This window comes from Mycteria americana, chromosome 12 (assembly GCF_035582795.1).
Source record: "Mycteria americana isolate JAX WOST 10 ecotype Jacksonville Zoo and Gardens chromosome 12, USCA_MyAme_1.0, whole genome shotgun sequence".
In the NCBI taxonomy this organism is placed as follows: domain Eukaryota; kingdom Metazoa; phylum Chordata; class Aves; order Ciconiiformes; family Ciconiidae; genus Mycteria; species Mycteria americana.
In genome coordinates, this window is record NC_134376.1 from 4,482,561 (window position 1) to 4,501,650 (window position 19,090).

At 43.3% G+C, this 19,090-nt stretch overlaps 1 protein-coding gene across 1 annotated transcript; it reads right to left on the reverse strand.

Annotated features, from left to right (window-relative positions):
• Positions 1-4,609: 4,609 nt before the first annotated feature.
• On the reverse strand, positions 4,610-15,166 carry MYH16 (myosin heavy chain 16). Its single transcript, XM_075514915.1, is given in 22 exon segments — positions 4,610-5,892; positions 5,894-5,961; positions 6,761-6,950; positions 7,385-7,414; positions 7,416-7,483; positions 7,611-7,674; positions 7,676-7,742; positions 8,982-9,056; positions 9,059-9,110; positions 9,112-9,183; positions 10,464-10,596; positions 11,484-11,692; positions 12,432-12,487; positions 12,490-12,558; positions 12,752-12,863; positions 13,179-13,275; positions 13,277-13,413; positions 13,776-13,883; positions 14,014-14,068; positions 14,631-14,683; positions 14,878-14,936; positions 15,139-15,166. Coding segments are annotated over 22 exon segments (1,908 nt in total). The 3' UTR covers positions 4,610-5,786.
• Positions 15,167-19,090: the final 3,924 nt, after the last annotated feature.

Consider the following 19,090-nt stretch of genomic DNA (forward strand, 5'->3'; position numbering starts at 1 on the left):
CACATCTGTACTAACCATTAGCCATTTCAGAATTTATCTCTGTGCATAAAGAGACTGGAAGAGCATAAAGAGAGTGCAATATCTCTGTTCCCTTTCATGGGGAACTGCATGAGTCAGCTGGTGTTGAGAACACACCTATGTTTTCCTCATCTGCATCCCATACCCTTTTCTGCTCTAATAAATTCATGGCAGGTGGGTTCAAACATGTGAGCTTCGGTGCCTATTCCTGAGCTGCTGACACAGAGGAAGAGGATTGAGGCACTTGGATAACCTCCCCAGAAAGTGAGCCCTTTGCTTGCTGAGACACAATGCCTGGTGTGCCACTTGTTTCAAGCCAATTCAGCCATCCCATCTCCCTCTCCTCTGCATCATCCAGTTCATGTATGGTCTTCCTGTAGTTGGCCAGGCTCTGGCTAGCCTCCTGTTCCTGTACCAGAAGGGGTTTGATTTAACAAGAGAAATCTTTGCACTAGAAAAAAAACTGACCTGGAACATGTCTGATATCTCTGCATAATGACATTAAGGTGAAGGGTACAGTCATGACCCTAAAGAATGGTAGTTAATAGGTATTTTTTAAATTGTGTGTTCATATCTGTGCACATATGAGAGACTGTATTTGAGGACAGGAAGTGGCTGCAAAGAAGGGAGAGGAGAGTAATCCTTTGTAGAGAATGATGCATGTTTTTGGGTGACTGTCTCAATAGGTGCATGCAAGTCTACAGTGGGCCACATGTCTGGGGATGCTATCAGTAGAAACTGAATGTGTGCTTCCTGCAGTATATGTTTTGGAGAGCCAAAATGCCCCTGGTACAATTGTGTGATGAAAAAGTGAGCTGGAGCAGGGAATACCTACAGCCTCCTCAATTGAGGTTTAGAGTTTGTTCTGCATCTTTTCCAGCTGCTCCTGCATGTGCTGATGGGTTTTGTGGCCGTGTTTTGTGGAAGACTGGCTCCTTTAGAGGCCTTTTGTTCTTGTGCAGAATTTTCAGTCTCCACATGGTGTTTCTGTTTGGAGTCTAACTCTATTTCCAGTTCCTTCATCTGGAAAGGAGCAGAAGGATAAATTATTATGGAAGGGATTTGAAGTGCTGATGTGGAATTATGAGGATCAGAAAAAGAAATAGGAAGATCACAGAATCATTAAGGTTGGAAAAGACCTCTAAGATCATCTAGTCCAACTGTCAACCCAACACCTCCATGCCTACTAAGCCATGTCCTGAAGTGCCACATCTACATGTTTTTTGAACTCTTCCAGGGATGGTGACTCCACCACCTCTCTGGACAGCCAGTTCCAATGCTTGACCGCCCTTTCGGTAAACAGATTTTTCCTAATATCCAATCTAAACCTCCCCTGATGCAACTTGAGGCCATTTCCTCTTGTCCTATTGCTAGTTACTTGGGAGAAGAGACCAACACCTACCTCGCTACACCCTCCTTTCAGCTGGTTATAGAGAGTGATAAGGTCTCCTCCCCTCAGCCTCCACTTCTCCAGACTAAACAATCCCAGTTCCCTCAGCCGCTCCCCATCAGCCTTGTGCTCCAGACCCTTCACCAGCTTTGTTGCCCTTCTTTGGACATGCTCCAGCCCCTCAATGTCTCTCTTGTAGTGAGGGGCCCAACACTGAACACAGCATTTGAGGTGCGGCCTTATCGGTGCCGAGGACAGGAGCACGATCACTTCCCTAGTCCTGCTGGCCACGCTATTTTTGGTACAAGCCAGGATGCTGTTGGCTTTCTTGGCCACCTGGGCACACTGCTGGCTCATATTCAGCCAGCTGTTGACCAGCACGCCCAGGTCCTTTTCTTCCAGGCAGCTTTCCAGCCACTCTTCCCCAAGCCTGTAGCGTTGCATGGGGTTGTTGTGATCCAAGTGCAGGACCTGGCACTTGGCCTTGTTGAACCCCATACAATTGGCCTTGGCCCATCGATGCAGCCTGTCCAGGTCCCTCTGCAGAGCCTTCCTACCCTCAAGCAGATCGACGTTCCCGCCAAACTTGGTGTCATCTGCAAACTTACTGAGGGCATACTCAGTCCCCTCATCCAGATCATTGATAAAGATATAAAACAAGACTGGCCCCAAAACTGAGCCCTGGGGAACACCACTTGTGACCGGCCACCAACTGGATTTAATTCTGTTCACCACAACCCTCTGGGCTCGGCTATCCAGCCAGTTTTTTACCCAGTGAAGAGTACACCTATCTAAGCCATGAGCCGCCAGCTTCTCTAGGAGAATGCTATGGGAGACAGTGTCAAAGGCTTTACTAAAGTGCAGGTAGACAACGTTCACAGCCTTTCCCTCATCCACTAGGCAGGTCACCTGTTTGTAGAAGGAGATCAGGTTGGTTAAGCAGGACCTGCCTTTCATGAACCCATGCTGGCTGGGCCTGATCCCCTGGTTGGCCTGCACGTGCCTGTTGAGCACACTCAAGGTGATCTGCTCTATAATCTTCGCCGATATCAAGGTCAGGCTGACAGGCCTGTAGTTCCCCGGATCCTCCTTCTGGCTCTTCTTGTAGATGGGCGTCACATTGGCAAGCCTCTAGTCGTCAAGATGGTATCTTCCCCAGGAATTTGAAGCTACTCATGCTCTAGAGTTTTGTTGCAGTTGAAAAATAAATGGCAAGTTGTGCCACTGATGACAGTACACCTTGCAAATTCTCCTTCGTGGGTGTAGATCAGCTGCTGATACCAGTGGCTTGTTACTGCTGTACTCCAGCACCATAAAGATTCTGATGGATGAGTTCTGCACAGGGTGCAAAGCGCTGAAGTTCTCTTGCGCTCCAGTGGGCTGAGAGTGCCCTACATGCATCTTTTCTGCCTAGTCTGGATTTCCTTAAATTAGTGCATTCCCTTTGGGACATATTGGCTGTTAAATGAAAACGTTCCTTTTCAGGTATTTGTGCTGAATATGGAAGCTCAGGTGCAGTAAAGAGTTTCATAGCTGCTCTGTTGGAATTATGTTTCTAATATATTTGTACATGTTTTTCTTACCCTGGAGTTTCATGATGGTGCTCTTTTTCTCCTTTCAGGGCTAACTGCTCAGCCTATTCCATCTTGACTTACAGGTCTTTTATTGCAATTTAATAGTCCTTCTTAATCTTTTCCAGGTGCATGCAATGATCCTGCTCCTGACACAGATCTTTTTGCCACACAGGAAGCCTGTGAGGAAGGTATGAAACAGATTGACAGCGCAGCTATTTATGCAGAACATTGAAAGCTAAGATATGTAGACCCGATATCTGTATGTTATCTTCTGAGAAATTTTGCCATATCTTTAATTTTTCTGTGTATCATAGGCTGCCTTTGTAAAGACTGGATCCACAGTTCACTGAAATCAAGGGAAGTAATCCCAGCTGACTTGGACAACGCTAGATGGGACCATAAACCAGGTGGTGGTGGTATGCTCACTCAATACCATGGGAGTAGTCAAAGGTATTATCCCCACCTATTATTAAGTCAATAGCTTTAGTTCTAATGATACTTCAGCCTTTGATTTCTACCTTTCAATGGAAAGATGGTGGCTGAGAGTGTGCTGTAGATGGAAGGTGAAGATACTGTCTGAACATGCAGTAGCTGAAAGCACAAAGGTGGCAGAAGGCTCAGCCTCACTCTGGGAGGAAATGCTGTGCGTTAAATCCACAGCTAGCTGTGATATTTCTGAAGTGCCAGTTGTCAGCACAGTGCCAAAGGAGCAATCTGTTCAGTGCTGGCAACTTTTCTCCCCTCTGTGCCAATTACGAATGCCATTGACTAGCTAGAGAGGGAAGCCGGCCTACTCTTTGTTGGAGGCCTGATAGGTGTGATGAGTGGAGTTGTGTAATAAGTGAAAGAAAGGATAAATCAAGAGGAAATGGAGGAATTCCTCAGGGTGCCATCTGTGATGTAGATTGCCAGGGAGGCAGAGAGGAAGTGGATTTCTTCTTTTGTGGATTAATTTTGCCAGGCTGCAATCAGTGAGCTAACATGCATTCTGCTTTTCAGGATCATAAAAAGCAATGCAAGTGCTGACATGTATTATTAACAGTGTGCTTTCAAATCAGCACTGGAGAGAAATAATGGAATATATACCTTAAAGTTTCCAGCTACCAATGTAAAGGGCAGAAAGGTGGGGAGGTGATGTGACTTAGATCAGCCGCAGCTTTCTTTGCGCTCTCATCAGCTGCTCAGTACTTGCTGATGATTTCCTCATGCTCATTAGTAGTGTGTTGAAGGTCAGGCTCCAGCTTTCATTTAATAGTAAGCAGATTGATTCTGGAGGGCAGAAAGAAATCTTAGAGACCCAGAATGTCTTATTTCCTCAGCTCTTCCATTTGGCTCTCAAAGAGATGATTTGTGCATCACAGTTTTCTGTAGAGTTTGTTTTTTCTCTATAAAATTGTGCACTGTTAAGCCAAGTGGGATTCATCCCCACTGGATCTGCATTACAGAACATTAGGACCTATGTATTTACTTGCACGCTAAATGAGAACTAAAATGATGATACACCTCTGAGGCAGAAATAGACCCTGTTGTTTATGAAGGTCTTGAGTCTGAGTCTGTTTTCCTGAATTTCTGTGTGTATGGATTTGAGTTTATATACCAATATTATTTATTTCAAAGTTACGCTGCAGTAGCAGCAGCTGGCTTTAGAGTCAACTGAAACTGTATTTGATTGCATTCTCAACAAACATAGTCTCTGCTCCACAGTTTACTATATGTATGTGTCTTTTTATCTCACGGAAAATGAGCCCCACAGCTCATTCAGTGCTTACTGTTTACTGATATGAATCATTGAGGGACTGTTGTTGCTGCTGCTGTAAAAATAATAATAAAAAAACCCCACTCTAAGGAAGGAGAACTACAAAGGCTTTAATAGAAAAACTGCATTCTAGCAACACAAGCTGCCCTTCAGCAAAACAACATCAAGTAAGTGTGCCATTGTGTTCCAGAATGCTGCACAAGTTCTGTGCTATGTAGGTTTTGTATAACAAATAAGTTTAAAAACTCAAATTTGCTATGGAGATAGTTCATCTGCTAAAAATGTATCCTTTTATCATCAGTCAATTGGAAATGAATGTGTTGGTTGCATTTTTTAACCTGAGTAAAAACCACATTTATGATGCAGTTTTTATAACTGATATCCCATAGTTGCAGCTGAGAAATGCTTCTTGTATTATCAGTCCTTTCCAGAAGTTACACTCTTCTCCTTGGAAACATTAGCATGTGTGTGGTCTTTATGGAAAAGAACTGCAGACTGTAATGGTGAATGTTAAAGTAGCTTCTTAAATCTGTGCACAAAATGAAATGGCAGGTATGTTATTTCATACTGCAATCTGTAACTCAAGGATGCTTAAAATTTCACTAAAATGGATCTCGCTGTGGGTTACAGTCTATGGAAGAAATCCCAGCACCATGGAAACAACTAGTAAAACTATAGTTTCAATGGAGGCAGAATTTTACACTGTCCCTTTTAAGGTGGGTTTTTCAGAAGTGCTCAGCACTGTCTTAACTCTTCCACTGAATTTGCTAAAAGTCTTTTCATAGGCCTCGCTAGGAGCAAAGCTGGGCCAAGATGTTGTTTTTTTAAATCCTGCTATCAGTATAATATCTCTAAGGACTGAGCCCTTCATATTCTGTAGTTATCAGACCAATCTTATAGACCACTGTTATATTTATCCATCATTGGCCTAATCCTGCACTTCTTACCCAGAGTTAAGATTTAATGTTAAACCACATGCACATAAACTCTCTGACAAGATACCTGTTGCATAAATAGTTCTACTTTCTCTACATGGACATTGAGTCCATTATGTCTTCTCCATGACCTCTGCCTGCTCCAGGAGTTTGTGAGAGTGCTTGCTGCCCTCCACGCCGGTCTGCACTTCTTCCAGCTCTGTCTGTAGTGGGCTGAGGCAGCATGTACTGCTCCTGCAGCTCCTCCTCATGCTGGCGAGCTTCCTCATCCGTTTGGATCCGAAGGTCCTGAAAGCAGATGAAAGATTAATGTAAATAATGAAGGGAGAGGAAGCTGAAAGAGGTAGGAGGTCTCTCAGCAAAGCTGCTCTTTAAGGTGATGCCAGATTTAAAAAAAAAAAAAAAGCAAAAACCAAAACCAAACCCCACAAAAAAACCCCCAGCACTGGATCCCAGTGTCATGTATGCCTGTCTTATATTGCTGTAGCCACACTGACTTCAAGAGAATGACTTCTGACTGAGACTGATGTAACTGAGGACAAGTTAGGTTTTAGTGTGTGTATATATATACATGTGTATAGAGAGAAAGAATCTTTGTTGTTACTCTTTAAGTTACTAAAATTGGATTTTTGGCAGCAGTTGTATCACTTTATTCCAACAAAGAGACTAGCCATTTACTAATGTAATTACTTAGTTTTATTTTAGAAATGAAGAGCCAAAGGAAGCTCCTTAGTTTTACATCTCTGTTAGTTTCTAGTCCATTTCTTGGCTATCCTGTTCAAACAGCAATTACAACTTCTCTTAAAAGCAGGACTTTTTTGTTTTAATTACATATGAATAGTTCTTTGGGTTTCTAGTTTGACAAAAGCTGATAGTAATGTTTCTCTTGTATAAGGTTTGTTGGAACTACTGCAGATTGAAATTGGTATGAGTGGGAGAACTAGGGCTTTTGAATATAAATTCTCAATTTGTTCAAGATGTCTTGTCTAAACAAGAGTACATAATTTACTGCTTTGTTGCTTAAGCTATAAAATAGAACTGGTATGCTTTTCCACCCAGGGACCTGCTTCCACCCTCTCCAGTTTACCTTGACATGCTGTTGTAGTTCATTCAGTGTCCTGACAAGCTCACTGTTGTTCCTGTTGGCACGATCCAGTTGCATTTCCATGCTGGTCAGGTCAGTGTCCATCTTCTTGAGCCTGAGAGCTTCAGCACGCCCCTTTACTTCAGTCTCCAGACTCACCTGCAGAGACTCAATTGCACACTGGTGATTATTTCTGTGGAGTCCAGTGAAGCATATGGTACAGCATTCTGTTATGTTGAGTCTGATCCAGCCTTTGTATCAAATTATTGCCCACCAAGTAATAAAAATACAGTAACTTTTCAAACCTGTTTAAAACTGAGATACCAAGATTTTGCACCAAGCCATTCTTGAATACCTTCTTTTAAAACATTGGGCTGGGAGTGCTTTCAAGAGGTCATCTTAAAAATCCGCTGCCTAAAATCTGGATCACCTCCTGCTAAACCAGTCCCACTAGACAACGTGTGACCAGACTGCACTTAACTTCCAATAATGGAGACTCTACAAGCTCCAGACAATCTGGTCCAAGGAGTAATTCCCCTTAATTATTATAAAACTTTCCTAGTGTCTAACTTAAAGCCTCCATGGTGCAGCCTTTGCCTGTGGCTTAATGTCATATCATTGCTGTGCGTGGTTGTTTCAAATTCTTCCTTCTCATGTTCTCCTGTCAATGTCAGCTTTAACCTGAGCCCTTTTGAGCTGAATGCAAATCAGTTTACTTTCTTCAGCCTGCAAGGGTGCAACAGATGGATGAACAAATGCCCTTTGTGGGGTCATACATACAAAATCCATCTGATAGAATGTGGACAGCAGCCACTGGGCTGGCATGCAGCTCTCACATCTGTAGCATTGCTACCTCCAGGGAAGACTCTGCTTCCTCCAGTGCCACCTGCAGTTCATCCTCCTCAATCTCCAGTCTCTATCTTTTGCAGCTCATGAATGCTCTTCCCTCCACTCCCCAGCTGATTGATTAGATCCTTAATTTCCTCTAGGGAAGAAAACTGATATTTCATATGATAGGTTTATTTCAGGACTGTGAACTTTACCAAGTGCACCAGACAGATTCTTTGAATGGAAATGGCATGAAATGATTCCAGTCACTTTATATCAGCTGCCCTTTTCTTTCATTGCTAAATATTATCCTGGATTTCTGAATGAGCCCTGCTCACTGCATGTGTTCATGGAGGTGGAAGAATGAAGCCTATTAAATCAAGAGAAATTTTTTCCATTTTTTATCCAGCCTGCCCCTTTCCCCCTTTCAGATGGTTGCTCTTACAAAATGAAAAAAGGACACCACATCGTCTCTGTACAACAGAATGGGGCTCTCTGCCAGCCGAAGTAGGCCAGAGCAAAGGGTTGGGGGAGATAGCCCAGAAAACGCTGGGTCTGTGCCAGGGAGTCCATCACTGTTTTCTGTTGGCTGCAAGGGCAGCAGATTGTAGCATCTTCTAAATATTTACAGTGTCATCTTCCAGCCTCCTGTAAGAGATCAATTTTTGCAATTTACAGAAGTGTTTTTTAAAAAAAAAAAAATCCAAGGCAGCTGGTCTCCCTGTACAGCCAGTGGGGGAGAAGTGATGCCAAGAGAGAGACTGAGCAGGAGTTTTACTGACTTGCTCTGGACTGATTCCTGGAGATGCCCAATCCTCCCTGCTGAGGTTGAAGGGAACATCTCCCCAGGGTAAAGCTGGCCATTGTTAATAGTCCCCTAAGTGAATTGCTCAGAATTGGAGAGAATGCTGGTAGCTAGAACTGGGACTGCAGCCTGTGTCTTATTTAAGCCTAATGCTGTAACCAGTCCGTTATTCCTTTATGTGGAGCTCTAGTGATGATACGTGGCCCAGCCTGGAGCGATGACCTCCTAGTATAACAGTGAGTACAACCAAACTGCTATTGTGATCACGTTTTGAGGGTTCAGAAAGGACCTTGATCCTGAATGTTATGCCCAGAGTCGGTTCCCAGGAAGCAGTACACTGGTGCTAGTTACAATCTTGGGTGATCCGATAGAGGTGGCATGTGTGTGAGTGCAGACTCTGTCCCAAGAGCAGAATCTAACCTGTGACTTTAAATGCATCAAATTTATGTTCCCAGAGAGTGAAAGCACTGCTAGAAATAACAAAAGTGGAATTGGTGCTGGAAGACACCACAAGAGATCATTCAGTAGGAATCAAGGGACTTAAGATTTGCAGAGTTTTTTAACAGCAAACCAGTACTTACCCTGAAGGGCCCTTGTTCTCCTTTTCCATAGATTCCAGGTGCTCCAAGGATTCTTCATAGGCAGTCTTAAGCTCAAAATTTTCAATTGTGTACATTCCTTCTGGGAACTATCCACTTCCACCTGCAGCTCTCTGCATTTTTTGTTGCCATTCTGCCAGGATCTTATCAAAGGCTCTCTGCTTCTTGTCCAGGGCAGCACAAGCAGCATTGGCCTGGAACGATAAAGCCAAGCATTCACCGGACACAAGTTTTCTTTACACTTCACTTCTCTGCGTGTCCTGCCAGCTAGTCACAGTTAAATTGGCAGCCACTCTAATGACTGGCAGAGTTTCTCTTGGTCACTCTGAATGGATGATTAAAATGTTTACGAGGCTTTCTTTCCTCACCATTAGGAATTTAACAAGATCACCCAGTTCCCATCAGTGTGATAGTCTTCTTTGCTCCTGCGGTTATAATGATGCTGCTGTGGAGCAAATGTTTTCCACTTCAGATATTCCTTGTGCAGATGTGCTGTTAGTAATTGCCTGGGTTGATTAGTGTGCCTCTTTCTATTTCAAAGACGATTCGGGTACAAACAAGATGTTATTCAAGACTATTTTAGACTGTGTTTAACTGCTTGTCATGAAGGGAAAGAATAAAGGTACATTTTTCTTTCCTAGGAGCTTTTAATCACAAATATTCTACATATCCTTATGATCCGCACATGCGTTCAGATACCATGGTGACAAGCACACCACAGGAACCATAGAATAAAGAACTGCTTCATTAAAGTGATAGTGAAACAGATTTTTTTTCAGCCCAGTAATGTAATGCTGTATGTGGGATTTTCGGCTCGAGACCTCTTCTAAAGCCGACTGCAGTCATTGGCAGATACCCAAGGACTTCAGTGGATTTGGAGCAGCCTTTGTGCCTATTTTAAGTAACATTTTTATTCAAATGTCCCACAGTTGCACTACTATTCATGCTTTTAGACACTAACACTAGCAAGAGTAGAAATACTAATTTAATGAAGGAGCGTTTGTTGCTAGTGTTTAAACTACATGTTGTTTAGAACTGCTTTGAGTATGGTAGTTAATAACCAGTGGCCAACCCACTGGTACTGCAACACTGAAAAGTTCAAAGCAGGATATCATTATCCTTAAAAAGAAGATGAATACCTTGCCTTGCAGTAAAGGAGGGCTTTTGCTTTAGCTGTACTCTTGTTTCTGGAAGTCAGCTAATGAGCTTGCCAGAAGCATGCTGTGTGCTCCTAGGAATTAGCTGCAGCTCTCATGTGGGTTTTCTCTTGATGTGATAAATCTTAGCCTTGCTTCTCATGGCCATACAGATTACTTGACGTTTAATAGAGAGATCTTAAAATAGTAAGAAATAAGGGACCAGTCCAAAGCTGACCTGAGTTAACAGAAAGACTCCCAGGGCTTCCAGTACCAGGTCTTACATCTTGCTGGTCAGGCTTGTGCTGAATGCACTCTTGAATGGCTGGATTTCTTGCCTTCTCAAGGTCAACAGTGAGGGCCTCCACTTCTTTCTGAAGCCTCTGCTTAGTTTTCTCTGTGTTGGCAACCCAGGCTTGGACTGATTCAGCTGCCTCCTCTGCTTCTTGCAGCTTCACAGTCAACTTTGTCCTGAGTGAGGAAGGGCAGGAATATCCTGATGAGTAAGTAGTTCATGGAGTCATGAATGGTAGGAGTCAGCAGCCCTCATCTTGAGCACCATCACTATTTTCACCAGTGAAAAGGTGAAATCCTGGCAGCAGTCTCAGAGAAAGGACTGTAAAACCAGTGGCTGGTTCTTCCCCTCCACTGGTGGATATGGCATATTGGGCTGCAGCTCAGCTCTTTATTGCTGGATTGTAACCTGCTGATAGACACTTCCACCTTCCATTCAGGTATCTCAAGGACTGGGATAGTGTCTAAGAGCAAAGTAGCCTCCCTCCCTTGTGAATATCCCTGGGACTCAGTACAAAGTCATGCAGAGATGTAGTAGCTTATTCCAGTTGTCTCAACTTGTTCAGGCGCACAGTGAAACCCTCCAGATGCCTTAACTTTTGTTGCTCTTATGTGAAAGCACCTTTGTTAGCTCTGTTAGAGAGACTGCTACAAAGATTGGCTCAACTTCTAGCCTGTAATACTAGCTCTCAAGGACCAGATTCTAAGGAGTTTAATCTGATTTGATGCTTGCTTTATTCTTAGGAAATGCTAGTGGCTTTTGTAGGGCTGCTGGAAGAGTAAAGTCCTTGTTGGAATAAAGAAAGGCTATCCAAATTCAACCTTTATCAGAAAGGATCAGTGTTGGTTTTCTGTTGTCAGTGTACAAGTGTTAGGTCTCAATAGTCCCTGTTTATTATTGCAAGTATTATTTTCTTTCTCTTGGCTGGAGCCCTTTGCTTTCTCTCCGTCTTACCAAATTGATTCCTAACAGATCACATCCGTAAGCTGTGACTCAGCAGCCAAACTAAATAATGAGATTGCCGTAAGTCCCATTCCAGACTCCCTGAAAGCTGAGTGCTCACTTGGTTTCTTCCAGCTCTTTGGTTCTTTCAATGGTGTCAGTCTTCTAATTAGTCCTCCAGATTATGACTTCAGTATTGAGTTTAGAGACCAGCCACTGCAGTTCAGCTTTGCTCTCCTCCTCTTCCTCCAGCTACTCTTTCATTGGGTCCAAATCATGCTTGGTGTTGGCCAGGCTCGCTACAGCAGTAGTGCACAGCCATTACTATGTCTCTGTCCTATTGGAAGTACAAATACCCCGACCTCACTCCCCAGAGCTGGAGTGCTCCACTTGAACAACTCAGTTCTGGACCAGCTAGAAACATATCAGGCTTCAAAATATATTGCTGGTCAGGAGCCAAGTTCCTGTTCTCCATACCTGTTTTTTACTGTACTGCAGTGAATTGAATTGAGCTCATACAACTGAAAACAGAATTTGGCTTGTCATCATCACTGTTTTCTCTCAAACAGTGTTTCAAAAGAATTATGACAGTAAACCCATTTGGCGATTGTTCTGAACACAGAGAGAATTCTTGCCAGACTTTTGATATACAGGTGCAGCACTAGAATTACTCTTTGGAGATAAGCAGAAATTTCCAAGACACGTGTCAGAGACCTGAAATATTGGTATATTTTGAGCCAAACTTGTGTGATCTATGCAAATAAACTGCTGTACGATCCACTGAATGAGCACTGGACTGAGAATCAAGAGGTGTGTGTTCTGGTCTTTGCTGCTGACTCATGGGGGAGTCTGTATCTTATTTTCATATCCATACAAGGCTCACGTCCCCCACACTGCCTCCAAGATCAGCTGGTAACAAGCCCAGAGATTAATTTGGGTGAGAAAGTTTTCCTTTGTGAGAGCTAACACAAAAGACTTGCTAATCTGAAGTGGATGGCGTGCAAAAGAGCAGGCACTGCATGTCCCATGACAGCAGCAACTTCTGTAGGCACTTGGTGGTCCCCAGTACCTTTGACACTTCATCCAGCTGCCTCTTGAAGTCATCTGCTTGCAAGGTGAGAGAATCTTTATGTGGACAATCTGGTTATGCCTGCTCTGAGCTTCCTCATGCTCCCGACTCAGCTGGCTGTTTTTGGCTGTGGGAAAAGTGCATAAAGAAGCAGGAGAGGAACTAATTCCATCTGACTGGAGAGAAAGAGAAGCGAAGGCTAGAAGAATTGGGCAGATTTGCTAGAGGAGACAGGGCAGGGCTGCCAGAGTTAGATGAAATGTAGGGGAAGAGGAGGATCAGAGGGAGGTAACATTGCACAAAGCTGTCAAGGAATTTACCTTGGAGCCTGATGGCATTAATTTCAGCTTGGCTCTTCTCCACCTCAGCCAGCTGGGCATTGGCTTCAGGCAGGTTATCTTCCAGCTTGTGAACATGAGCATCTGAGTTCAGCTGTAAGAGAGAAGTCAGTCATATGATGCTGAGTAAGGCTTGAAGGGCCAAAATATCCTCCCTCTTTTGCAAACTCAATTTATTCCAGTTGGTTGTAATTATAACGGGATGACTGTAATAGCCGGGGGAGTGCAGAGTGTCCTGATCTTTAGCGAGGGGGATGCACACTCCATCAGCCGGGGCGGGCAGTGTTCAGCACCACCTGCAAACAGCTGCTTTCTGGTATCAGCTCGCACTGCGTAGGGCTGAATTCTGCCTTGCGCTACCTGTGACTGCATTGGTGCTTTGTTGACGAATTCCCTGCTGGCCTCTCACCTTGGATTTCTGCAGAAAATCCATGCTTGCACTGAGGTCATGTCTCTCTGCTTTCATGACCTGTTTGTCTGTCTCCAGCTTCGCTTTCACTCTGGGGATTCTCCATGAGCTCTGCCAGCTCAGCCATGGCAACCATGTGCTTCCTGCACAGGGTAGAGCCCATGGCCTTGCTCTGCAGGGCTGCCTCCTCCAGCTCAAGGAGCAGCTTCAGCAGCCCAGCTTCCCACTTGCAGTTCTGTTAGATCTGAGAAGGGGCCAAGTACGTGTTCTCGGCTGGGATCTGGCAGCCTTGGAGTCTCAGTAAGGCCCTCAGGGATGCTTTGTAAGAAAGGCTTCTGGAAGCCTTTTATTTAGCTTTAATAGTCTCTTTATTTGGGACAAATCCCATCTTTGGTATTAATCCATTAGAAGGTCAGTGGCTGATATCTTCCAGAAAGATTAACCATCTCTAGGCCTCCATGCTAAAGCTCAGAGTAATTCTCCGGACTGCAGGCCATGTATTTTCCTTGCAAAACAATAGAAAATACACCTAATGGTCCTGCCTCCTTTTTTTACTGTGTGCTGAAATTAGCAACTTTCTAATGAATCTCTGATCACCTTCCACTCCAACTCTGTGGGAATAACAAAGCGCACAGTGAATTTCATGGATCCTTGGTGCTTTACCCCTTCCAAGGTCTGCAGTGTGAGGGGAAGGTTGGGCAAGGTCTGCAGGATATGGCCCGCTTAAGAGCTCAGAAAAGTTGCTGAAGAAGCTTCTCCTTTGGAGAGTCCCAGTGACGTTTCTCATTCTCTGAGGAAAGAGACAAGGTGCTCAGATGCAGGGAAGGTGTCTGACCTGAGCAACTGTTGCAACACCAGCTTCTTCCAGGCAATCTTCCTTGTTTCTCCACCTAGGGGGAAAGAGGGAAAGAAATTCTTATTTCATGCCAAAGAGCCTGTGTGTACTTAGAAGCACAACCATTTTGGAAACAATGGTAGCAAGTATGAGGCATAATCAGAGAGGGAACAGGAATTCCCAAATGCCATGCTCTGCTTTAACCGACGTTGCTGCTTCTTGTGTCACTGGACACGTTCTTTTACCTCTGTTTTCCCACCTGTGCAAGGTGTCTAACAACGCTGACCTATCTCCTGATATGGTTGAGAATTAATTAGGTAGCATTTCTAAAGTGAATTGAAATGGAAATGTTACTTATTATTGATGCTATCAATTTGTATTAGTCATTAGAATGTGTTCAGAGCATTCTATTAAAATATATCCTTTTTGGAACTAAATTATCTTCAGGCTTTTCCATTGTTAATGAATCTGATTATATATTTAACAACCACATCCTGGCAATTTATGTAAGATTTATTAAAGTAGATCCATCCATCACAGAACTGTAAAAAGTGGATGGGGTGATTTGATAGCTGAAGCACAGGACAGAGAAATGCTCACTTTCCGCGACCTGCTACTCTCTTGCTCTGTGGAGAACTGCCTCATCAGTAACTGGCTTCTTCAGAGATTTCTATGAAAGGAGTAGCACGTGCAATTTATAACAGTGAGTTTGCATAGGCTAAAACTAGAGTTCAGGATTGTTGTCCATCTTATTACTCTTTCATGAGGAATTTTGTTTTTTTAATTAGTAGTTTAATGTCGTCAGGTCTTTTCAGAGGTGTAATCACTCCCCTGAGGAGTTTTTTCCTCCGTAGATACTGTTACCTGTGTTTTTATAGCATGCTCAGCTTCCAGGTCATCTTCCAGCTGTTCAATATACGGGCCTGGAGGGCACACACAAGCACAGCAGTATCTATGAGCAAGAGATGTGAGAGAAATTTGTGGAAATACAAAGAATCTTAATTTCTTCATATGCTTGTCAGCTCTACTGGATTTTCTTTCCTGGGAGAGATCTACAGCTGGGAATACTGAGCCAACAAAGCAGGAAAGACCTGGCCAGGTGTCTCAGTAGACAAGTGATGTTACCTGCAGCATGGTTAGCTTCCTGTATCATGTTGGAATTTGGCCTTCAAGAATATAATCAAGCTGATTTGGTTACTTGAGGGAAACAGAGGCTTGTTCATAGAAATAGCTGCAATATAGGTATGTGGGTCATGTTTTTGTTGAAATGCTGAATTTTTAGTTAAATATTTGGGCACTTGGATATGTTGGATGAAAGAAATATTTGAATTCAGAATGGTAACACTGTGCATCCTGTGAGCCTCATTTCTGGTTTTATTTACCACGTTTCCTTCCATAGTGAGAGGGTGAGTGCCTTGTAGGAGCCTTTGGCATTAATGTGGATGAAAAGGTCTATCAGCTGTCTTTGCTGGCTGCCTGCAAGCAGAAGAGGAGGTCCCTGCAGCAGATCACCTTTCTTCTGGCCATAGCAGCACGGCAGGAGATCTGCAGTGAGCATACGGTTCCCCAGACTTCAAAGAAAGTGGAGTTTAGAGTAAGTGGATAATATACAAGACAAGCTGGATCTCAGAACTATTGATTCACTGGAAGCTAAAAAGGCAAATGTTTCCAAGCTGAGGGGTTTCACAAGCTTGTAGAGAAGTAGTCAGAATCTGCTGTAGAAAAAAAGTAAAGATCTGCCTGGGGAAAAAGAAATACTAGTCTCAGCTGGTTCTGTTATTTAAGGGTTTAAAGGGTGGTGGGCTACAAAATCCATTTTAACTGGGTAGGCTTAAAAGGTCTGTATTAATCTTTTATGCCAACTCAGTCTTATCAAAAAGATAAAGCTGCACAAGCAGGCTACTGTGGGGTAAGAAAAGGTAGGATATTACAGCAAATGAGTTAAGCCAAATAAGTGTTTCTGGTCTGTAGTGAACAGGTTAATCTTTGTTGAAAGTGGGTTGAGATCTAGCGTCCTGTCTCCTTAGTGGGACTGGCAGGGCACTTAAGTCCCTTGTTCCTTTGTTGAAGCTCCTCCTTACCCCATCATTAACTAGTCTGCAAGTAAAGAAACAAGAACCCCAGGAAGCTGAGTCATCGGTTTGCAGCTCTGAAGGACTAACACCAGCACTTGATTTTTATTCTGTCGCTTAAGTGTCCCAGTGGCCTTGCTCAGAAGCACAAATATCTTGTACTCCCTGTGGAGGACTGTGCTAGAATTTGAATTAGCAAAGCTTGCCAGTATTTATTAATGATTGTACACATTGCCTTAGCTACTTAGCTCTTTAACTAGGTAAATTAGTGGTTTGGATAATATAGAGTTGGAAATTTGTATTCTGGGAAGTTAATTTCTAAGGGGAGGTTTGTCAGAGAAGTGCTGGCAGACCCATCATTAAAGTAGTCAATAGGGACACTAAAATAAAGTTCTAATTTGTGATAATATTTTGCACTTCTAAAACAGTTTTTATCTGAGGATCATAAGGCCTTACATAAACATGAATCATTTAAGCCACATAACTTCCTGGTGATTACACACATTTTATATGTGGGTGAGTGTGGAAGATGAATTACAAATATCAGACAATGAGTCGGAGAAAGACTTAGGAAACAAAATCCTGTATTTCTGATTCTGCTTGCCTGAACTACTGAACTGTACTTCTGTTTGTCATTAGGTTAATACTGAAGAGATCAGGGTATGACTGGATTTTCCCAGTGACTTTATGATCAAGTGACTTTTCAGGTGTAGGTAATGCTGTCAGAGCTATGACGTAGCACAACTGCAGCCAGTAGCATCCTGTACCCTGGGAAATTGTTACAATTGACACTTCTTTACAACCTCTTCCAAGTTTGGCTCATTTCATCTCATTGAGGTTAGCAATTGTCATTTTGAGGTCACTCTCTGCTTTATGATGAGCCTTTTCCACCTTGCCATGGGTCGTCTTTTCTTGTTCCCACTTGTCCTCCAGCTAGCTGAAAAAAGTGGAATCAGTGTGAAAAAGAACTTTGTAACACACATGTTTATGAGAAGGGCCCAAGATGTCAAAAACAGACCAAAGAGGGCCATCTAAAATACAGACCATAGCAACTGCACCGCACCTCATGCATCTGAGTGGTAGGTTTGCAGCTGTTCTTGGTCAGGTGGTTCACCTTGTTCTCCTCCCCTTGCAATTTTCTAGGAAGGCAAAATTTCTACCAAGTTACCAGTTTCTACTAGTGAACTGAGTTGGGTGAGAAACTAACTACACTGCCCTGGCAAGAGACTGAAAACCCAAAGAACAGTTTTATCTGAGGTGCTTCCTGAAAGCAGTATGTGCTTCGTGGGTGCATTTTCAATAGGTCCACAGGAATTCAGTCCAGCATTGACTCTTACAGAAGAATCCTACTTGCCCTCAGCAATTCACGTAGCTCCTTTGGGCAGTGGCACAAATTGGCAACACTTCACTGTGCTGCCATGAGTTAATACCTAGAAAAACACGGCCCCCTTCCTGTTTGTGCAGCAAACTGTAGTCTCGAAGTATTTAAGCAAGCAGACAGTGGTTTTTGGTTTTTTTCCTTTCCCCAGACTGGGAGAATGAGAATGGGAGAGAGTAAAGAAAAATGGAATGGTTATTTCTGCCTGATGGACTTCCTCCAAAGCCCTCTCCTCCTTTTGGAATGTAGTGGCTGAGTCATTCTGAGCAGAGAGATCTGAAGTCAGAGTTCGAACTCTGTGGTCTAATGCCTGCAGACAGGAAAGGGAACATCACGCAGGTTTTGTGGATCACACAAGCAGTTACCAGCACCAGGACAAAATGTCACTGGAAACTTGTATTTCTTTAGAAGGAATCTGAGATTCAGTTAATAAATTCTGAGACATAAGAGGCATCTGTGAGTTTAACATCCTGTGGATGTTAACACTGACTTCAGAAGAAGCAGCAGACAGCCACATGGCTGCTACAGTACAGATTTAAAACTTCTCCAATTACATTAAATAAAAAACAGTTCAGGTGCGGGAGAGGGAGAAGTATTCCCCAAGGCTAGGTAGAAAGTAGTTACATGGCTGTGGAGGGGGGCATTTTATAAGTAGAGGCCTCCTAGCATTGCCATGTAAGAGTGGGTATAATTAATAAAGAATGTAGAGGAGATGCAGATGTCTTTATATAGAGGGATCCCTAGAAATTGCTGTGAAATGACTATCACTATGAGGTAGAAGGGTGAAGTGAATTAAATCCATCCCAGGTTATATGAGATGCTGGAAGACAATATAAGAAACTGAGGGGGGATCAGCTGAGTGAATCTGAGCATCCCAAAGGGTGCTCTGCCTGGAGGAGCTGTAATGGTTGCCAGGGTTCATTTCCCTGAAGAATGAGGCAGAAAGAAAACTCTCTGTCATGCTTCATACCTGCTTTTCCTTCTCAGTTTTAGCTAAGGTACTCTCCAGCCTTTCCAAGTCACCCTTCAAATCGCTGAGCTAATCCTCCAGCATCCACTCGCTGGCACTCATGTCAGCTCCTTCATATCCAGGATCTGAATCAGTAGGTCCATCTTTGATTTCATCATTTGGACCAGGCACTCGTCAGCATCCAACAAGTTCTCTTGTTCCTAATGAAGGGGTGGGAATCCAATGTTCATCCTATGAAAGGCTGCTACAACTCCTGCCTCTTAAGGCAGCAAACTGCCATTAGCAAGAAATGCAAGATTTTGCCTCTTCTGCAGAGTTTATTGAGATTCCTTTAACATACCTGTTGTTATAGTTGATCTGAATCTCCATGACTCAGGCCATAGCTTCTTAAAGTGAAGCATCAAAAAATCTGTTTGTTTATACACACAGAGGTCCTTAAAGAAGAGTTTACATTTTAAAAAGATGACACCCTGACTTGCTGTAGATCATGCTGAGCATCAGTGGTTGACCAGGAAGAGAACTCAGGACTTGTGACCGCAGCTCCTTTGCTTTAGCCCTGAGGCCTCTTGGTCTCTTCCGTTTTCAAAGGACTTAACTTTATTTAAAATACAGTCAGGCTGCCTGTGAATCTCATGCATCATCCCCATATGTTCTTTA